Source organism: Bos indicus, chromosome 18 (assembly GCF_029378745.1).
Source record: "Bos indicus isolate NIAB-ARS_2022 breed Sahiwal x Tharparkar chromosome 18, NIAB-ARS_B.indTharparkar_mat_pri_1.0, whole genome shotgun sequence".
NCBI lineage: Eukaryota > Metazoa > Chordata > Mammalia > Artiodactyla > Bovidae > Bos > Bos indicus.
The window spans coordinates 55270684-55292249 of NC_091777.1; the positions used below are offsets into that span (position 1 = coordinate 55270684).

Below are 21566 nucleotides of genomic sequence, written 5' to 3' on the forward strand. Positions count from 1 at the left end.
AAGGATATATATTGAATTTTATTAAATGATTTTTCTGCATCAGTTGATACACTTATGTGATTTTCTTACTTTAGTTTGTGGGTATGGTGAAGTATACCGATTGATTAAAAAGTTTATTTAACTAATTTTATCTATTTTTTTTTTGGCTGTGCGGGGTCTTTGTTGCTGCGTGGACACTTCTCTAGTTGCCGTGTGTGGGGTTCTCATTACGGTGGCTTCTCTTGCTGTGGAGCGTGGCCTCTAGAACCTGAGGGCTTCAGTAGTTGTGACTCCCGGGCTCCGGAGCACAGGCTCAGTAGTTGCGGAGCATGGGCTTAGCTGCCCTGTGGCATGTGGGATCTTAGTTCCCAGACCAGGAATTGAACCTGTGTCCCCTGTGTCGGCAGGCGGATTTTTAACCACTGGACCACCAGGGACGTCCTCTAACAAAGTGTTAAATGCACAACCCAGTATTGTTAACTATAGGCACAACACTGTAGAATAAGTCTCTAGACTTACTTGTGTCTTGTATGACTGAGACAGTACCTGATGAGTACAGCTGCCCATGTCCCCTCCCCCAGCCCTTGGCAACCACCATTCTGCTTTCTTTTTCTGAGTCTGACTCTTCTATGTTCCTTATGTAAGTGGAATCACGCACTATTTGTTCCTCTGTCTGACTTATTTCACTAATATGAATGCCCTTCGAGTTCATCCGTATTTCACAGACCGTCTTTCTTCTTTAAGACTCAGTAATAATATCCCTCTGTTTGTATATATCACATTTTAAAAATCCATTTATCTAACATTCTCCAAGGTTAGGCTGTACGTGAGGCTAAAGCCATGTTTTAAATCGGGAGAAATCGGCAGGGAAGATATCCAAATTAATCTGAGGGAAGATAGGTGACTAAATTATAAATCTCAGTACCTAATAAGGAATGAGTTATACACTCAACACGCAGTGACCCCCAAACAGAAAATACTGAGTTGAAAGGCAAGTTGATGAATGCATTATGCAGGACGCCATTTTTCTAGGTTTAAAAAGCCTTCATAAATTCAATATATTGTTTATGGTCAAACACCACATACTAAGATAATAATGCCTGGTTGGAAATTATATACTTCAAGGTCATCATAATAGTAAATTGTAGAGATACAGGCAATGGAAAGAGAAGGCGCCTTATCTGCTTTGTAACTTTATTTCTCAGTTTTATTTAAAAATTGACATAATTGGGGGGTAATCATTATATTATTTCTTTACCACTCTATAGGAATGAAATGAAACACGATAAACATTTTTAAAAAGTCGGATGCCACAAAGGGAATTAGGGGGTACCTTGATGAATTTTAACAGTCAAGTTGTCAAATGCAGAGATTTGATCATTCAAAACACCACGATGAAATAATAGGTTTTATGCAATTACCCTCAGTCACTCACATGTATAAGGGCAGAAGAACAACTATCAATATCCATATAAGATCCGGAAGATTTAGAGCATTATTCCCACGCGAACAGCTCTTGAGGAAGGTCTGCCATCTTCTCCTGGAATAGTTTATCAAAGATTTCAGCTTGGGCCACCGTGAAGTAATTTTTCCAGTCCCCAGTCACACCTGATAAACATAAAAATAGAGACTCCGATCAGATCTAGGGTTTGGTCTCAAGACGCCACTACCCGTCTTCCTGGATCCATTGCTTTTCTTTTTAAAAGTGTATTGCTATTAAGTAGTACACGATACATTCTTACACCTTTTATTTTAAAAATTATTTATCTATTTATTTATGGCTGCGCTGGGTCACTGTGGCTCTTCCTGGCTTTCTCTAGTTGCGGCAGCTGGGGGCTACTCTCCAGGTGTGCTAGGACTTCTCACTGCAGTGGCTTCTCTTGTGGATCAGGAGCTCAGAGTGCATGGGCTCAGTTGTCCAAGGCATGTGGGATTGTACCCATGTCCCCCGCGCTAGAGGCTGATTCTTAACGCCTGGACCACTAAGGAAGCCCTGGATCTATTTCTTCTGTCTGCTTGACATGGAAATCATAGCTAATAAAGCAGAATGACCAATGGTTTGTTGCTTTTTACTGCCTGGCAGTCATACCCATTTAGACTTCTGCCTGCTTGAAACAATTTCCCTTGTTCTCTTCTCTCCCAGTGTATAATTTGTCGGCAATAATGCAATTCTATTTTCTGATATAACCAGTATTTAGCCACTTTTCGCAACCTCTATTTCTACCACCTACATCCAAGTTAACATCATTTCTCACCTGGATTATTGTATTAGAAATCTAACTGGTCTTTCTGGTTTTTAAAAAATTGTTTATTCGTGTTTATTTATTTGACTGTGCCATGTCTTAGTTGTGGCACTCGAGATCTTTGATCTTTGTTGTCACATGCAGGGTTTTTAGCTGTGGCGTTTGAAGTCTTGGCTGCAGCATGTGGGATCTAGTTGCCTGACCAGGGAAGGAACCCTGGCACCCTGCATTGGGAGATAGAGTATTGGCCACTGGACCACCACTGAAGTCCATTTCATTTCTTCCTTGCATGAATCATATCCTCGATCTATTTGAACTCTAGGATTCTGGGAAAACAGGCTCCTCCCCTCTATGCTGTATATTCTGTTCATTCATCTTGAGTTCAAGGATATGGACATGATTAATTTCTCATCACAGCAGGCTTTATAATGTCTGATAACAAGACAGGCTCTCAGCTACGTGAAAAGTCTTTCCTCTTTCCTTTCTCCAATTGAGCTATTCTTCATACGTTTGTGTTGTTGTTGAGGATATTTCTCTATGTTCAATCACCAGCAGTAACACAAACATGAACTTTCCCAATCCTGTCCTTATTTTCTGGGTCAGTCACAGCTAGCGAGTTAGCAAGAATAGTGGATTAACCTGGTTACTGTTTGCAGAAGAGATATCTTCCGTGTTAAATTCTGAGAGAGAGAGAGTTTGAACGGCCTTGCATATAGGACTGATCACCATGCTATACCTGAAAACCTTTCTCCAAGCGCCTGCAGCCCACCTTAGTACTATAAAAAGAGACACCCTCATAAGGGCTCACAAGAGACGTTTTCAAGTGATGAGCAATATAAGTTGATAAATTCAAACAGTCCCTACTCCCAACGGTTAGTGCCCTGTTGTAAGCATAACTTCTACATTTTTTGATCCATTTTAAAGGCATGTTTTCTTTTACCTTTCCTCAAAAGAAGTCCATTTTCCTCTAAATACTGACCCTTCAGGAGGGAAAAATTGGACATATTGTTTTCTTTCATGACTTGGAAAGAATTGTTTTTGAGGACTGAGTTCAGTTCTTCTGGTTCTAGCTTCTTGCCCAGGAATTGGCAGATCTTCTCCACAGTGCTCCTCGTGTCCTAGAAGAAGAGAAAATCTGAGAGATTATGTGAAAGAGCAAGAACATAGAGAAGGAGATGAGGGGGAGGAGACAGCAGAAAGAGGAGGGGGAGAGGGGAGAGGAAAAGAGGAAAGAAATGTAGAGATGTGAGTAGGGATAGAGTTAGGGGTGTCCAGAGAGATTGAGAGATTGACATTGACACATAGACACTGTCGATACCAAGTAAAGACTAGGTAACCTATGAGAACCTACTGTAGGGTACAGAGGACTCCAGCCAATGCTCTGTGGTGACCTAAATGGGAAGAAAATCCCCAAAGGGGACATATGTAAACGCTTAGCTGATTCACTTTGCTGTACAGCGAGCATTGTAAAGCGAGTGTGCATGTGTGCTCAGGTGTGTCCGATTCTCTGTGACCCCATGGACTGTAGCCCGCCAGACTCCTCTGTCCACAGGATTTTCCAGGCAAGAGCCTTGCAGTGGGTTACCATTTCCTCCTCCAGGGCATCTTCCCAACTCAGGGATTGAATGTGTCTCCTGGGGCTTCTGCACTGGCAGGCAAATTCTTTACCACTGAGCTAAAAATTTTAAGAAATAAAGTAAACAAACAAAAAATGACTTAGAGAACAATTGGGAAAAAAAAGATGGAAGGACCATGATGGATTTCCCAGTATAGTTGAATTCAGGACACCTTAATGGTTTTCCAAAGGGACTCTTTTCCAAAGAGACTTTAGAAGGGCTTCTAGACAATTATGAGCAGGATTAGGCAGGAGAGTTTCTGGGAGAATTTAACAAAAATTTAAGGAATTGATTTCAAGCGTTGGCTATGTGCCCAAATAATGCTGTTTTTCACAACTAACATTTGAATAACACAAGAGAGCTTTACCATGTCTTCTTATTTATTATCTCAATAATTAGTTCCTGGCCCATGATGCTGGGAGGTTATAAGAAAATAGGTTTTATAACCAGAAAGTCTTTGCTTTGAATCAGAGACTTTTCTCTTAGAGCTAAAATGCTTTGATTTTTTTTCTTTATTCCGTGAGCCTTCACTATGATCTAACAAGAGAACACACAGCAGCAAAACATAAAAGAACAAAAGAACATCAAAAAAAGAAGGAAAAAGGAAAAAAGCAACACCGAACAAGCAAACAAAAATCACCCCCTCCCCCAGAAAAAAAAAAGAGAGAGAGAGAGAAAAGAAAACAATTTACTGGGGTAAATTGTTATTTACAAAAGACTCCTTGGTAAAAAGGAAATTCGTGTGGACGCCATAGAGGATTGAATAGAAGTAGCTGGAAGATGATGGAAAGTAATGTTTCTCAGATAGAAGCAAAAGCCAGTGTTTGTGTTATTTTTCTTTTCTCCAAGATACCACTAAGGGTTAAAGTTCTTCTCTCTGTGATTTCATCACCTTTATCGGTTTTGAGTTTCATATGCCCGCTTTTCCTGCCTATCACTGCTCAGTTCAGTACTTGGCCTTAGAGTAATCATACTGATTGATTTTACGACTTAAGTTTTCCCCTACCATCTGGGGTACATACTGGGATGTCATCTGGGATGTCAGACAGCTGAACACGTCTCTGGAACCCAGCTTGCTTCTACGCGTTCCCATCTTCTTTCTCAGACCCCTCTCACTACTAGGTTATCAGCAGCACCAAGGGATATACCTCTAGAAATGATAGAACCAGTGACCAGTGTGAGCACAAACCACTATACTCTGCCTCAGTAGATGGAAAAACCCCTTTAGATATTGTTCAGTTCAGTTCAGTCACTCAATCATGTCCAACTCTTTTCGACCCCATGGACTGCAGCATGCCAGGCTTCCCTGTCCATCACCAACTCCTGGAGCTTGCTCAGACTCATGTCCATCGAGTCGGTGATGCCATCCAACCATCTCATCCTCTGTCATCCCCTTCTCCTCCTGCCTTCAATCTTTCCCAGCATCAGGGTCTTTTCCAATGAGTCAGTTCTTGGATGTTGTAAGGTGAGATGAAGAAGACGTGATGAAAGAGAGCATGGCGTTTGACCATAAGCAGGGCAATGAGGACCAGATGGCTAAGTTCTCAAGTCTAATGACCATGCACAGGCTAAAGAAGGGAGGGAAGTTAGAGGGCGTGAAGATGAGAAAGAGTCTGCTGATTATAAGAGCAATTTTTACCCATTTCATCTCTTCATAACTCAGTACCAGGAAGTTCTCCTTGTCTCTCATGGACATCCAGCCCCGAATGTGGTCGAACCACGATCCAAATGGCACTGCATACAGAAGAGGTAGGAAGAGTGAGTAGATGACACACGGAATGAAAACAGGATCCATATATATGTTCCCTCTGTGGACATAATTGCTAGCACAATGTAGGGCACATTTATGCTTGTTGTAACTAGTATCCAGTATCAGGCATTAGCCCTTTAAAAAGCCTAGGACTTCCCTGGTGGCGCAGTGGATAAGAATCGGCCTGCCAGTGCAGGGGATGAGGGTTTGATCCCTGGACCAGGAAGATTCCCCATGACCTGGAGCAACTGAGGCCATGCGCCATGACTACCAAAGCCCACACACCTAGGTACCATGCTCCACAACAAAGACAAGCCACCGCAATGAGAAGCTCATACACTGCAACTAGAGAGCAGCCCCTCTCACCACAACTAAAGCCCGAGCAAAGCAATGAAGATCAAGCATAGCCAAAAATAAATAAACAAAAAATTTAGAAACCAAATAAAATAAGACAAGGCTAGTTCACTTGGTTTGTCCTGTCATCATGTATGGATGTGAGAGTTGGACTGTGAAGTAGGCTGAGCGCCCAAGAATTGACGCTTTTGAACTGTGGTGTTGGAGAAGACTCTTGAGAGTCCCTTGGACTGCAAGGAGATCCAACCAATCCATTCTGAAGGAGATCAGCCCTGGGATTTCTTTGGAAGGAATGATGCTAAAGCTGAAACTCCAGTACTTTGGCGACCTCATGCAAAGAATTGACTCATTGGAAAAGACTCTGATGCTGGGAAGGATTGGGGGCAGGAGGAGAAGGGGACAATAGAGGATGAGATGGCTGGATGGTATCACTGACTCGATGGACGTGAGTCTCAGTGAACTCTAGGAGTTGGTGATGGACAGGGAGGCCTGGTGTGCTGCGATTCATGGGGTTGCAAAGAGTCGGACACGACTGAGTGACTGATCTGATCTGATGTATATGAAAGCTTTCCTACTATGCTTGATAAAGGCTTGGGAAAGAACATCAAAAAAAAGGAAGAGATGGAAAAATTGGAAAACATAAACTAAATGAAATGGGATCACCGAATATGAAATAGAAAAAGTGAAACAAGCTAGATAAAAGATCAGCATAAAATCCAGTTGTTTTTAAACATGGTTGCTTATTAGAAACATCTGGAGCTTTGGACAAAAAAGGCAAAACTTGGGCATTTGTATTTTTCAGAAAATTTCAAGATAATTCTAATATGTATCTTGATTTTAAAAAGTGATGACAGGTTTTTCTATTAAATGGTAGTTTTGGTGATATAGAATTCTATTATTTTGTTAATCAATCATGATGCAATGGTGTTAAGTGACTAATAGTTACATAATCACAATAATAAAAGATATTTATTAGTTTTTCACAATCAATAGCCAGACAAAAAGTAAAAGACAATTAAAATTGCAACCCATAATGGAAATGTGATTAACTCAACCATATAAAATAATTATGTACAATTGGGGTGGTTAAGTGGAGTGATGTGGTAAGTGGAAGTGCATATATGCACGTTTTCCTCCGATCAGTCAGTCTATATCTTTTGGTTGGTGCATTTAATCCATTTACATGTAAGTTAATTATTGATATGTATGATCCTATTACCATTTTCTTAATTGTTTCAGGTGTATTTTGTTTAGGTCTTTCCCTTCTCTTGTGTTTCCTGCCTAGAAAAGTTCCTTTAGCATTTGTTGTAAAGTTGGTTTGGTGGTGCTGAATTCTCTTAACTTTTGCTTGTCTGGAAAGCTTTTGATTTCTCCATCAAATCTGAATGAGAGTCACGTTGGGTAGAGTGTTCTTGGTAGTCAGTTCTTCCCTTTCATCACTTTAAATATATCGTGCCATTCCCTTCTGGCTTGTAGAGTTTCTGTTGAGAGATCAGCTGATAAACCTGATGGGCTCTCCTTTATATGTCATTTGTCATTTTCCCTTGTTGCTTTTAATATTTGATCTTTGTCCTTAATTTTTGTCAGCTTGATTACTCTGTGTCTCAGTGGGTTCCTCTTTGGGTTTATCCTGCTGGAACTCTCTCAGCTTCCTGGACTTGGTTGACTATTTATGAAGTTTTCAGCTATTATCTCTTTAACTATTTTCTTGGGTCCTTTCTCTCTTTTTCTTCTGGGACCCCTATAATGCAAATGTTGGTGCCTTTAATGTTGTCCCAGAGGCTTCTTCGGCTGTCTTCATTTTCTTTTTTTCATTCTTTTTTCTATAGTCTGTTCCGTGGCAGTGATTTCCACCATTCTGTCCTCCAGGTCACTTATTCATTCTTCTGCCTCAGTTATTCTGCTACTGATTCCTTCCAGTGTATTGTTCCTCTCTGTTTGTGTCTTGCTCTGGTGGACAGAGCCTCTCTCAGTAAAGCTTTAATCCAATCGTCAGCTAATGGGTGGAGTTGCTGTTAGCTGCTTGGCAACCCACTCCAGTTTTCTTGCCTGGAGAATTCTATGGCCAGAGGAGCCCAGCAGGCTACAGTCCATGGGGTCGCAAAGAGTTGGACACGGCTGAGCGACTAACACTACCATGTCTGAGCCTTTCTTTCTTTTTTAAAAAAATATTTATTTGCTTGTCTGGGCTGGGTCTGGGATGTTTGATCTTCATCTCGGGAGTTGCAATTACTCAGCCCACGTGCCACAACTACTGAAGTTCGAGCACCCTAGAGCCCCAGCTCCACAACGGGAGAAGCCACTGCAATGAGAAGCCCGTGTGCTGCAATGAAGAGTAGCCCTCACTCTCAGCAACCAGAGAAAAGCCCGTGCAGCCATGAAGGCCCAATGTGGCCAAAAATACATAAATAAAGGAATAAAGAAGATGAATCTGAAAAATGGTGAAAAGTCAGGATTATATTGTCCAGAAAGCCAATGAAAGCTGACTTTCAGAAAGTCATAGATTAAGAGAGTAGAGGAAAGAACATGAGTGCTCGGTGCTAATATTAGATCCTGAAGACTCAGAAAATAGCTAGGATAGTTTCTGATGGGGCAAAAAGGCTGGTTGAGGTTCTGCTGCTCTACAAGTCAGTATGTGGATTTAGAAAATCTGGCTTCCAGTGGTGATAGACATACTCATGGCTTGGGAAGATGTAGAGATGTCAGGTTGTGTTTAAAAGAGGTCTGATGAAAGACTCTGGCAACCCCTAGCTTTCATATTTTACATTCACTCACTGTTTCCTTGGATGAACCATTCAAAGTATTGTTCCAGTGACTGTGGTCTCTTAACAAATTTTGCACTCTTCCAGAAAAAATAACCAGACACAAACACATCTCTGGGATTTCGGACAAGGTAGATCACCTGAAAGAGAAAAATAGGATAATGAAAAATCAAGTCATTTTCTAACCTTTTTTCCCCCAACCTTCTTGATTTTCATAAAAATGGAGAAAAAGCCAAAGAATTCCCTGGTGGTCCAGTGGTTAAGATTCTGTGCTTCCACTGCAGGGGGTGTGGGTTTGATCCCTAGTCAGTGAAATAGGATCCCACCTGCTGTGTGATACAGCCAAACAAACAAACCAAAGTACCAGCTGGATATAGGAACATAGAGGGGTGAGAAAAACCACTCATGAAGGCAGAGTAACCACCCTGAATTTAGGCATTGATGTAAGCATGCTGCTTCTCAAATGAGCAACTTTCTGGTGCTTCTACATAAATGGCAGGAGGTATTTATTTAATTAAGACTGGCTAATTATTATTATTTTTTTTTAGAGCAACAAAGGAGGATTATTCAGGGTATGATACAGTTATAAATCCTAGTTCGACTTTAAATGTGGTTTTCTAAGATTTTGGCATTACTGTTTCCCCTGGTCTCTGGCTTACACCTGGCTAGCATACCTACAGAATGGTCTACACATTTGTATTCCAGTATGGTTGTGTTACCATCAAATATAGACTCCCAGGTCCTACCCCATACCTACTGAATACAACTGCATTTCAATCAGATCTCCAAGAGATTCCTAGGCAAATTAAAGTTTAACAAGCATTGCTCAAGCCTATCTTTATTTTATATTTTTGTTTTTTGGCTGCACCCCATGGCATGCAGAGCTTCCCCGACCAGGGACTGAACTTGTGTCCCCTGCATTGGGGCTTTCCTGCTGGCTCAACAGTAAATAATCCATTTGCAATGTAGGAGACACAGGAGATGCAGCTTCGATCCCTGGCTTTGGAAGATACCCCGGAGGAGGGCATGGCAACCCACTCCAGTATTCTTGCCTGGAGAATCTCAGGGACGAGGAGCCTGGTGGGTTACAGTCCATGGGGTTGAAAAGAGTTGGACATGACTTAAACAACAGAGCACCACTGGCCCACCGGGGAAGCCCTGATGAAGACTGTCTTGACTGCTGTACACTGACCTTGGCCTTGGATTTGAAGAAAGACTTGGGGAAGAGTTGGATGGGGAGGTGAGAACTGATGAGACGTGGGCCTTCCTTCTCCTTTAGTAATTCATACCCATGCTTAGTCTCTACCCAGGGGGAGCGGTCCCAAATGGGCTCAGATTGGACCCACTTGGGATCCCCCTTGGAGTAAATCAGGCAGACAGTTTCAATCAACCAGTTCGTTCCTAGATAAAGAAAGGAAAAATATGATCAATCATTTTAATCTGACTTATAAAGATTTTTATAATGTATACAGATCATAAAAGGTGCCATCTTAACCATCTTTAAATTACAGTTCAGTTGTTGTTTAGCCACTCAGTTATATCCAACTCCTTTTGCAACCCCATGGACTGTAGCACTCCAGGCTCCTCTGTCCATGGGATTTTCCAGGCAAGAATACTGGAGTGGCAGCTATTAAATAGAATGCATTTGAATCAGTTCTAGTGAGGTGGATGAAACTGGAGTCTATTATACAGAGTGAAGTAAGTTAGAAAGAAAAACACCAATACAGTATATTAACGCATATATATGGAATTTAGAAAGATGATAACGATGACCCTATATACCAGATAGCAAAAGAGACACAGATGTAAAGAACAGACTTTTGGACTCTGTGGGAGAAGGCAAGGGTGGAATGATTTGAGAGAATAGCATTGAAACATGTATATTAACATATGTGAAATAGATTGACAGTCCAGGGTTGATGCATGAGACAGGGTGCTCAGGGCTGGTGCACTGGGATGACCTAGAGGGATGGGACTGGGAGGGAGGTGGAAAGGGGGGTGCTCAGGATGGGGAACACATGTACACCCATGGCTGATTCATGTGAATGCATGGCAAAACCACCACAATACTGTAAAGTAATCAGCCTCCAATTAAACTAAATAAATTAATTTTAAACAATAAAGAAAAAAAAGAATACTGGAGTGGGTTGCCATTTCCTTCTCCAGGGGATCTTCCCGACCCAGGGATCATACCCACGTCTCCTGCATAGGCAGGCGGACTCTTTACCACTGAGCCACCAGGCACCCCTGTACAGCTCTGTAGGGTTAAATATATTTACATGGTTATGCAAACAATCTGCAGAACTTTTCCATCTTGCACAGCTGAACCTCTTGCCCATTAAGTAACAACTTCCTATTTTCTTCTCCTTCCTGGCAACCATTCCACTTTTTGTTTCTGATACCTCATTTAAGTGGAGTCATACATACCATGCAGAGCTTGGTGGCTCAGATGATAAAATATCTGCCTGCAATGCAGAAAACCCGGGTTCGATCCCTGGGTCGGGAAGATCCGCTGGAGAAGGGAATGGCTACAAACTACAGCATTCTTGCCTGGAAAATTCCATGGACAGAGGAGCCTGAAGGGCTAGAGTCTATGGGATCACGAAGAATCAGACACAACTGGGTGACTAAAACTTTCACTTCACTCCATACATACTATGTCTTCATAGTTTATCCGTGTTGTAGCAAGTGTCAGAGCTCCATTCCTTTCTAAGGCTGAATAATATTCTCAATATGTGGATAGTAATTTATGTTTACCCATTCATCTGTCAATGGACCTTTGGGTTGCTTCTATGCTTTGGCTATTTGCTTAAATCCTTTGAACATGTTCCCATTGCTCTTGGCCTTTGAACAGATTCCCATTGCCCTTGGCTCATCATTACCACAGCACTTCTGATGACTTCAGCCTTGCTTCTTGCCCAATCACAGTCCCTCTATGACCACCCCACCCCTCATAGATATATGATCCACATCCTTTCAGTTCAGTAAATTTATCAAGTTCTTTTCCAGTTCCTGATCACTATCCATGCTGATACCTTTACTGGAAAATCTCTCCTTTTTGAAAAGTTATATTTATTTATGCATTTATTTTTGGCTGGGTCTTGCTGTACTTGGGCTTTCTCCAGCTGGGGTGAGCAGGGGGCGACTCTCTAGTTGTGATGCTTGGGCTTCTCATTGCAGTGACTTCTCCTGTTGCAGAGCATGGGCTCTAGACCAGCAGGCTATGGTGGTTGTGGCACACGGGCATAATTGCTCCACAGCATGGAGGATCTTCCTGGACCAGGGTTTGAACCCATGTCCCCTGCATTGGCAGGCAGATTGTTAACCACTGGACCATCAGGGAAGTCCTGGAAAATATCTCTTTTCATGAAATAATTTCACATTCACTCTTTTTTGAAGAAAGAAAAACATTTTATTTTCCTCCTGCTAATTCGTTCCTTTTTCTAAAAAAAAGTGATTTATTTATTGTATTATTTAAGGCTGTGCTGAGTCTTCATTGCTGCACATGGGCTTTCTTGCAGTGAGCAGGGGCTACTGAGAAGCCTTCTCATTGCAGTGGCTTCTTTTCTTGTGAAGCACAGGCTCTGGGCACATGGGCTTCAGCAGTTGTGGCTTGTGGGCCCTACAGCACGGCTCAGTAGCTGCTGTGTACAGGCTGAGTTGCACCACAGGATGTGGAATCTTCCCTGACCAGGGATCAAACAGCGAAGCCCTGCGTTCACTCTTTTTGATCTCAATTTAGATGTCATTTCTTCTACTTTGCTTTTTGGCTGAGGTAGTTATATTTTATTCCCCACCCAAGGCCTCCCACTTTATTTTATTGACTTATTGCTAACAAATTAAAGACGTATATATTTAACACCCTCAGTTCAAAAATAGTAGGGGCAACCTGGCAAGACTAAACTCTCCATTGCTCCATTATATTGTACAAATAATGCTTGTTTCTGCTAGCAGGGAGCTTATTGTCTCTTTCATATAAAGCAGAAATAGGGCATCCCTGGGGCTCAGTGGTAAAGAATCCGCCTGCCAATGCAGGAGAAATGGGTTCGATCCCTGACCCGGGAAGATCCCACAGGCAGTGGGGCAACTGCCCGTGCGCTGTAACTACTGAGCTATGAGTCACAACTACTGAAACCCTAGAACCCAGGCTCCACAACAAGAAAGTTACCTCTAGAGAAGCCCTCACACTGCAACTAGAGAAGGCCCACAGAGCAATGAAAACGTAACACAGTCCAAAATAAACCAATAGTTGCTGAGAGCCACCATGGGAGATCCCACCCATGACAAAGGTCATGCAGAAGAGACCTGACAGGCAAAGGCGGATCAGGCCTCAAGGGACCCCCTAAATCTGCTCGAACATCTACCCCAAAACCAAAATCTGTCTACTGTTTATTATATTATGTTTTTCACCAACTCTTCTGACATTAACAGGGGGCTATCCCCGACCACCTTTCTCCGAAAAAAATCAACTTAGGACTTTAGTTAATAGACATGATAAAAATATTTCAATTCAAACCCCTCTGTTGACATTCTAGCTTGCCTGACAGGTTTATCCATATTCTTGCAATTAACACACATGATTGTTCACAACTCCCCAACCTTAAAAGACATGAGAAGCCAAAACATTCTAATAGTCCTAATAAACATAGAGTCCTTTAAGAGATAAAAAATTATTAAAATAGATAGTACTGGTAAAGGGTTTCATTGTTGAGCCAATGCTTGCTGCCAAGTTCCCATATCCCTTATCCATTGTACACCTGGGAGTACATTAGTTAACATAGTTGAAATGTAACCTTAGAATTAACCACATCAGACCTTTGAGCTAATTGGTTCTTTCTTTGTTATGACCCATTGGACCTTTGCTCTGTGAAAATGTAACTCTGTTTAACACTTTCTGAGGCTGACATAGATTACAAATATAAAAAAAAAAACCACTTCAAAAAAAATAAGTTTTCTGGTTGAACAGGCTTTATCAAAAAAAGGTCATAAAATGTCCACAGGCCTCCAAGGCCAAAAGATATTGTACACAACACTGTTTATAAAAAAGATATACAAAAAAATCCTGGTTTTGACAAAGACAAAACAGATGTAATGTTTGGGCTGACTCGGTATGACTTTGCATCTTTCATTTCCCTCTATGTACAAGTCAAGATATAAAAGTTCCTTTTAAAAATAAAGTTATGGGCCTCGCTCACCGAAGCTTGGTCTCCTGGTGTCATTCTTTTTTTCCTTTTGCCTCCTTTTCTCTCTCTGTTCTTCTTTCAGGATGACTCCTTGGAACACAGAAGCTTTATTGGCTTTCTGTGTTAATCAAAGAAGATCAAGCCTCTTTCTCTTCTCTTTATTCTTTCTCCTTTATTCTCTTATCGTTTGACCCCGGACTATCAGGTTTCAATCCATTATAAGGCCCGTGTCATCTCTCTCTCACCGACGCCATCTTTCCTGAGGGTACCCTAGGATCCTGCCGGGGCTGGACCCCGACAAGTGGTGCCCAACGAGGGGCCCCGAAGATAAGTCTCCCCATTGTTCAGTTTTTTGGGACGGCTAGGACCCCACTCAGGGTGCTGCAGACCCCTCTACATAAGATAAGTAGGGTGAGAAGGAGTGGGTAGTGGAATCTTTTCGCACTAACAGAAGTAAACAAGATAATAAATTTTCTGACATAGGTAACTCTAAAACTAAAAAACAAAAACTCTTTATACAAGTAATCTTAAAACTGTTAGACAAAAGAGGAATTAAGGTTAAGAAAACTAATGTTCAATCCTTTTTTACATTTAAACAAAAACAGTGTCCGCTGCGCCTGAGCACCCTGGCGAGCTCCCTCTGCCTCTACCCAAACCTTTAAAAATTTATTACACTTTACATGGCCCCCAAAAAAAGTCCCCACTGATACGTTTTCTTTATAAAACATGATTAGAGACGCTTTAAATCCTGCTCATAAATCTAAAGGGTAAATAATTTGAGATTATAATGCAGGACGGTTAAGATTGTACCTGTGAGTGGCCAACAAGTTTACAAAAAAAAACACAAAACCCAAAAAAGAAAAAAACAACAGTCGTAGAGGGCCACACACACACACACAAAAGAAAGAAAGAAAAGAAAGAAAGAAAAAGAAAAAAAAAGAAAAACGAAAAAGAGATTATAAGGGGGAGAGAGAGATGGGGTGAGACAGCAGGAAAAAAAAAAAAGAGAGAGAGATAGAGACTTAAAAAAAAAAAAACTCTGTGAGTCCCAGAAAAAAACTAGAGAAAAACAGAAAAGACTGAAAAAAAAAGTGATATGTGGGGTGGGGGTGCTGCAAAAAAAAAAAAAAAAAGTGAGAGAGAGACTGAAAAAGACAAGAGATTCAAACGCCAGAGACACAGAGACAACAGGTGAGACTGGAAAAAAAGAGACAAGATAAAAAAAGATAAAAAGTTTTTTAAACAAAAAAACTTTTAAAACAGATGCGTACACAATATATAAAATGTGCTCCTTAAAAAAAAAACCCTCAGGGGTGCCTCACCCAGACTAAAAAAAAAGCAAAACGGTAACGAGACTTGACACCAATATTAACCCCTGACGTGCCAGTTACTCCAATTCCAACGGGAGTGGCTGGCCCCCTACCTGAGGACATTGTAAAATTTGTGCTGAGGCGTAGCTCGCTTTCTTTTCAAAAAATTTCGGTGGTGCCTGGTATAATAAGTTCTAATTATATTGAAAAAATTAAAGTTTTGATCTCACCGCCTACCAAAACTGTACAAATTAATAAAGGCCAAAAATTCTCACAAAATTCTCCATCAAAATACAGCTGGTTTAAGGTATAAATTTCATACCCCGGCCAGATGTGTTTGTTGCTAACTTGTGAGAGAAGATATGTTTGTATTTTTCCTCAAGACACAGATTCGCCAATTTAGATCCCGGAGCGCCGCCAGCCGCGCCCCACACCCTCCTCGCTACACCCAGCGACCTGGAGCCAAAAAAGTTTGTGCCGCGAGTGAAGACCAAAAAAAAAAAAAAAACCACGCCCACAGAGTGCAGTCCAGACCAACGCGGCTCCGTCCGGCGAGAGGAGAGCGCCCCGAGCCCAGGTGGCGGCTAGCCCGAGTCCCCGACCCCTGCTCCTCCGCCCGCCATAGACGCCGCGGCCCACAGCCTGCCGCTCGCGTTCTGCCTCCGGCTGCTGGGGACACTGCTCCCCCGGGTCGACGCCTGCGGCTGCTCCCCGGTACACCCACAACAGGCGTTTTACAATACAGGTACAGTGATCAGGGCCAAAGCGGTCAATAAAAAAGAGGTAGACCTAACATAATATCTTGTAAACAATGTATCGGAGAAGGCAATGGCAACCCACTCCAGTACTCTTGCCTGGAAAATCCCATGGACGGAGGGGCCTGGTGGGCTGCAGTCCATGGGGTCGCTAGGAGTCGGACACGACTGACTGACTTCACTTTATTTTTCCACTTTCATGCATTGGAGAAGGACATGGCAACCCACTCCACTGTTCTTGCCTGGAGAATCCCAGGGACCGGGGAGCCTGGTGGGCTGCCGTCTATGGGGTCGCACAGAGTCGGACACGACTGAAGCGACTTAGCAGCAGCAGCAGCAAACAATGTATGCTCTCATCTTGTTTGACCTCTCAACATAATGTTTGCTCCTTTATAATATCACAATGTCCACCCTGTCTCATGGTGCCTGTGACTGTGATTTATTGGTATAACTATGGTCTTGCTGTGTTACAACAACTACAAGATTTAATACGATAACCAAGGTTTGTGGGCTTACTTATCTTAAAAATATCAGCTTTAATAACTACAATTACTTCTGTTACTGTGGCGACAATATCATTGACTCAACAAGTACATACTGCTCAATATGTTAATACTGTGTCTAAAAATGCCTCTTTAACACTGACAACACAAAAAATTATAAATAAAAAATTAAAAATAGAGGTAGATGCCTTAAAAAAACAATAATACATATTAATATTAAATTACAGGCTTTAAAGGTGAGATAGACACTGTCCTGTCATGCTGACTACCGGTAGATTTGTATAACACCCCTAAAAATAAACGAGACAGATTATAACTAAAAAAAAAATTAAAAACCACATTTCAGAAATATAAAATAGTTCCAATATTAGTTTAGATTTAAAAAAACTTCACAATCAGATAAAGACCATGAAACACTCCCGATTAGACTTTACTGCCACAAAAACAACAAATGACTTTTTCCATACATTTTCTAACTTTATTAAAAAAAAAAAATTCTGTCTACTATTTTTAGCTATGCTGCTGTGGCCATTCTAATTCTGCTTCTCATAATTATTCTTCCTTATATTGTCAAAACTCAACAAAACACTCAAAAACTCACGACTAAATTACATCTGGCTGTCTTAAAAAATAAAAAAGGGGGAGATGCTGAGAGCCACCATGGGAGATCCCACCCATGACAAAGGTCATGCAGAAGAGACCTGACAGGCAAAGGCGGATCAGGCCTCAAGGGACCCCCTAAATCTGCTCGAACATCTACCCCCAAACCAAAATCTATCTACTGTTTATTATATTATGCTTTTCACTACCTCTTCTGACATTAACAGGGGGCTATCCCCGACCACCTTCCTCTGAAAAAAATCAACTTAGGACTTTAGTTAATAGACATGATAAAAATATTTCAATTCAAACCCCTCTGTTGACATTCTAGCTTGCCTGACAGGTTTATCCATACTCTTGCAATTAACACACATGATTGTTCACAACTCCCCAACCTTAAAAGACATGAGAAGCCAAAACATTCTAAAAGTCCTAATAAACATAGAGTCCTTTAAGAGATAAAAAATTATTAAAATAGATAGTACTGGTAAAGGGTTTCATTGTTGAGCCAATGCTTGCTGCCAAGTTCCCATATCCCTTATCCATTGTACACCTGGGAGTACATTAGTTAACATAGTTGAAATGTAAAAAAAACAAACAACAGCCTTAGAATTAACCACATCAGACCTTTGAGCTAATTGGTTCTTTCTTTGTTATGACCTTTGCTCTGTGAAAATGTAACTCTGTTTAACACTTTCTGAGGCTGACATAGGTTACAAATACAAAAAAAAACCACTTCAAAAAAAATAAGTTTTCTGGTTGAACAGGCTTTATCAAAAAAGGGTCATAAAATGTCCACAGGCCTCCAAGGCCAAAAGATATTGTACATAACACTGTTTATAAAAAAGATATACAAAAAAAAAATCCTGGTTTTGATAAAGACAAAACAGAGGTAATGTTTGGGTTGACTCGGTATGACTTTGCATCTTTCATTTCCCTCTATGTACAAGTCAAGATATAAAAGTTCCTTTTAAAGTTATGGGCCTCGCTCACCGAAGCTTGGTCTCCCCGTGTCATTCTTTTTTTCCTCTTCCCTCCTTTTCTCTCTCTGTTCTTCTTTCAGGATGACTCCTTGGAACACAGGAGCTTTATTGGCTTTCTGTGTTAATCAAAGATCAAGCCTCTTTCTCTTCTCTTTATTATTTCTCCTTTATTCTCTTATCGTTCGACCCCAGACTATCAGGTTTCAATCCATTATAAGACCCGTGTCATCTCTCTCTCGCTGACACCGTCTTTCCTGAGGGTACCCTAGGATCCTGCTGGGGCTGGACCCCAACATATAGTAATAATAAAAGCAAGAAGCTAAATTCTATTTTAAAAAGAATGTGAATATTTAAGGTGTTCGTGTTCGTTTGTTACATGTCACATTGTGAAAAGACTACCACTATCGAGCTAATTAACTATTACATCATCTCACAGAATTACCTCCCTCCCCTACTTATTCTGGAGAAGGCAATGGCACCCCACTTCAGTACTCTTGCCTGGAAAATCCCATGGACGGAGGAGTCTGGTAGGCTGCAGTCCATGGGGTTGTGAAGAGTCGGTGGGACGCAACTGAGCGACTTCACTTTCACTTTTCACTTTCACGCATTGGAGAAGAAAATGGCAAGCCACTTCAGTGTTCTTGCCTGGAGAATCCCAGGGATGGGGGAGCCTGGTGGGCTGCTGTCTATGGGGTCGCACAGAGTTGGACACGACTGAAGCGACTTAGCAGCAGCAGCCTCCTACTTCTTCTAGGGCTTCCCTGATGGCTCAGTGGTAAAGAATCCACCTGCCAATGCAGGAGACAGAAGAGATTAGGATTCAGTCCCTGGGTCAGGAAGATCCCCTGGAGAAGGAGATGGCAGCCCTCTCCAGTATTTTTACTTGAAGAATCCCATGGACAGAGGAGCCTGGTGGGCTACAGTTCATGAGGTTCCACAATGAGGCGGACAGGACTGGGCGACTAAACAACAGCAGCCCATTTCCTCCACAGACTTCACTGTCCATCTTCTTCCACTCCTCTCTACAAACAGCCAAATCTGCCTTATGCTTCATTCCCATGGTTTCCTCCAATGCCTTTGATTACCCTCTCTGAGCACTCAGCTGACTGTGTAACTGCCTGGCTCGACCCTTTTCTCTGGACATCAGTGGTATCAGTGCACATTTCTATTCCCCTAATGCATTGTCAGCATACAGAAAGCATTCCACCTGTCTACTGAATGAATGAGGGCCACAGCCACAGCCTGTCAGTATCTGATCCTGCTTCCTTACCTGATTTGGGGAAAGTCAGCAGTAAGACATCTTCATCTTTAATAAGAAAACTCTCCTGTACCTCTCTCAGGAGTTCAGGTGAGTAATCCACACTTGGGAAGGGTATCCCTTCAAACCACAGAAACTTTCCTGTCATGACGATGAGCTCTTTCTACCTCTCGTGAGCCTTTTAGCCGTAGTCACTATTGGACTGGGAGATCCGTTGTATAGTCAGCATGGAACAATCATTAATCTCTTCCAGGTCGTTGATGAGTGTTCCTGTCCATAAAAAGAGAGGGTCACAAGATTGATAATATTGGGCAACCGTGAAGTCATTCAGAGAACATTCTGTTGTGACCTGAGTTTGACTTCATGGGAGGGAACCAGGAGTTTGGTAGCAAGATGGAGGGTGTAGACATGTGGTGGATTAAAGATGAATATTTTTAAGAATTATTTATATATTGGCTGGATTAGGTCTTCATTGCTGTGTGTGGGCTTTTTCTAGCTGCAGCAAACAGGGGTTACTCTCTTTTTGCCAAGCTGGGGGTCTAGGCAGCTGGGCTGAATATGTGGCACAGGGGTTAAGTTGTGCCATGGCATGTGGAAACTTCCCGGACCAGGTATTGAACCTGTGTCCCTTGCATTGGCAGGCAGAATCCTAACCACTGGACCACCAGGGAAGTCCTAAAAATATATATATTAAATAAGCTTTGTTATTTTTTCAACACTTTTAGATACATAGGAAAATTGTAAAGAATTCTCACAGTCCATACTTTATTCAGACTTCTTTAGTGTTTACCTAATATCCTTTCTCTGGCCCAAGATCCCACCCCAGATGCTACATTATGTTGGGTCTTCATGTCTCCTTAGGTCTCTCTTAGCTGTGACGGTTTCTCAGACTTTCCTTGTCTTTGATGACTTTGACAGTTTTGAGGATTACTGGTCAGGTATTTTGGAGAAGGTCCCTCTCTTGGGGTGCGCCCAGTGTTTTTCTCCTAATTAGACTGCGTTTCTGGGTTTTGGAGAGAAGATCATGGAGGTAAAATACTAGTACAGTCACAACATTTGAAGGGTATTTACTGCCAACATGACATCTCATTGTTGATGTTGACTTTGATCACCTGGCAGAAGTAATGTTTGTTAGATTTCCCCATGGTAAATGTACTCACCCCGTCTTTTTTTTTTTTTTTTTTTCTAATTTTTTTGGCCATGCGCGACTGAAGCGATTCAGCAGCAGCAGCATGGCATGTGGGATCTTAGTTCTCTGATCAGAGATTGAACCCATATCCCTTGCTTTGGAAGCTCAGAGTCTTAACCACTGGACTGCCAGGGAAGTCCTTACCTTCCTTCCTTTTTATGTCAGCATATTTAAAACATGAAGTCTAGATGTGAAGGTATTAATGAGAACATATTGTGTAAACTCTTATTGAGGATCTTCTCTAAAACTATTGTCTGGCACCATTTAAATTATCAAAATGTTATTTAAAAAAAAAAAGCTGAGGATATGTTCCAGATAGAGGAGAATGTAAACTAAATCCTGGATTGACTTCTAGACCACAGAAAATGCTATTATTTTATTATTGGGACAGTTGACCACATTTGAATACACACTGTGGATTAGATAATAGCATTGCATCAATACAAACCTCTCTGATTTCTATCATTTTTGTGTGATTATAAGTGAAATATTTTTGATCTTAGAAAATATAAAGCTTTTTAAAAATAATTGTATTTATTTATTTTTAACTCTGCTGGGTCTTAGTTGCTGCCCAGGCTTTTTCTCTAGTTGCAGTGAGCAGGTTTCTCCTTGCTGTGGCTTCTCTTGTTGCGGAGCACGGGCTCTAGGGCCCGAGGGCTTCAGTTGTTGTGGCTCCCGGGCTCTGGAGCACAGGCTCAATAGTCGTGATGCACGGGCTTAGTTGCTCTGTGACATGTGGGATCTTTGCAGACCAGAGAGGAACCCATGTCTCCTGCATTGACAGCTGGATTCTTAACCACTGAGCAACCAGAGAAGCCCCATACACTGAAGTTTTGAAGGATAAAAGGAAAGGATTTCTGTAACTTACTCTCAAATGGCTAAAAAAGTTTACATTGTATATTAGAGTGAAAGAAATGAGAGCATAACCTAGTAAATGTTATAAAAGGTTAGTGTTGGTAAATCTGTGTGAATTATACACAAGAATTTTGTGTGTATTGCTTGCAAGATTCCCCTAAGTTTGAAGATAATTAAAAATAAAAAAGTTGCTCAGTCGTGTCCAGCTCTTTGCAACCCCATGGGC

The 21566-nt window shown here is 41.6% G+C and overlaps 1 protein-coding gene across 3 annotated transcripts; it reads right to left on the minus strand.

Annotated features, from left to right (window-relative positions):
- Positions 1-1156: 1156 nt before the first annotated feature.
- Positions 1157-19565, minus strand: SULT2A1 (sulfotransferase family 2A member 1). 3 transcript variants are annotated; one of them, XM_070771368.1, is made up of 7 exons: positions 19309-19565; positions 18049-18126; positions 9897-10105; positions 8718-8844; positions 5478-5572; positions 3202-3340; positions 1157-1587 (listed from the first exon to the last, which is right to left on the minus strand). In XM_070771368.1, exons 1-7 carry the CDS (start codon positions 19442-19444, stop codon positions 1475-1477), a joined length of 897 nt encoding a protein of 298 aa, XP_070627469.1. In that variant the 5' UTR covers positions 19445-19565; the 3' UTR covers positions 1157-1474. The 3 variants fall into 3 exon arrangements, with proteins under 3 accessions (XP_070627469.1, XP_070627468.1, XP_070627470.1); XM_070771367.1 differs by having other exon boundaries at positions 3163-3340; positions 19309-19560; XM_070771369.1 differs by lacking the exon at positions 18049-18126 and having other exon boundaries at positions 3163-3340; positions 19309-19555.
- Between the last annotated feature and the right edge of the window lie 2001 nt (positions 19566-21566).

What these genes read in the sequence shown, in the direction of transcription:
- SULT2A1 (XM_070771367.1), bottom strand. Translation starts at nt 19,444, where the DNA reads ATGACAGGAAAGTTTCTGTGGTTTGAAGGGATACCCTTCCCAAGTGTG. An exon ending in CACGGGGAGACCAAGCTTCG is followed by an intron (nt 10,106 to 18,048) that starts GTGAGCGAGGCC and finishes TTCTTTATCTAG; the next exon opens with GAACGAACTGGTTGATTGAA. An exon ending in TGGACTTCTTTTGAGGAAAG is followed by an intron (nt 1,588 to 3,162) that starts GTAAAAGAAAAC and finishes TATGTTTATCAG; the next exon opens with GTGTGACTGGGGACTGGAAA.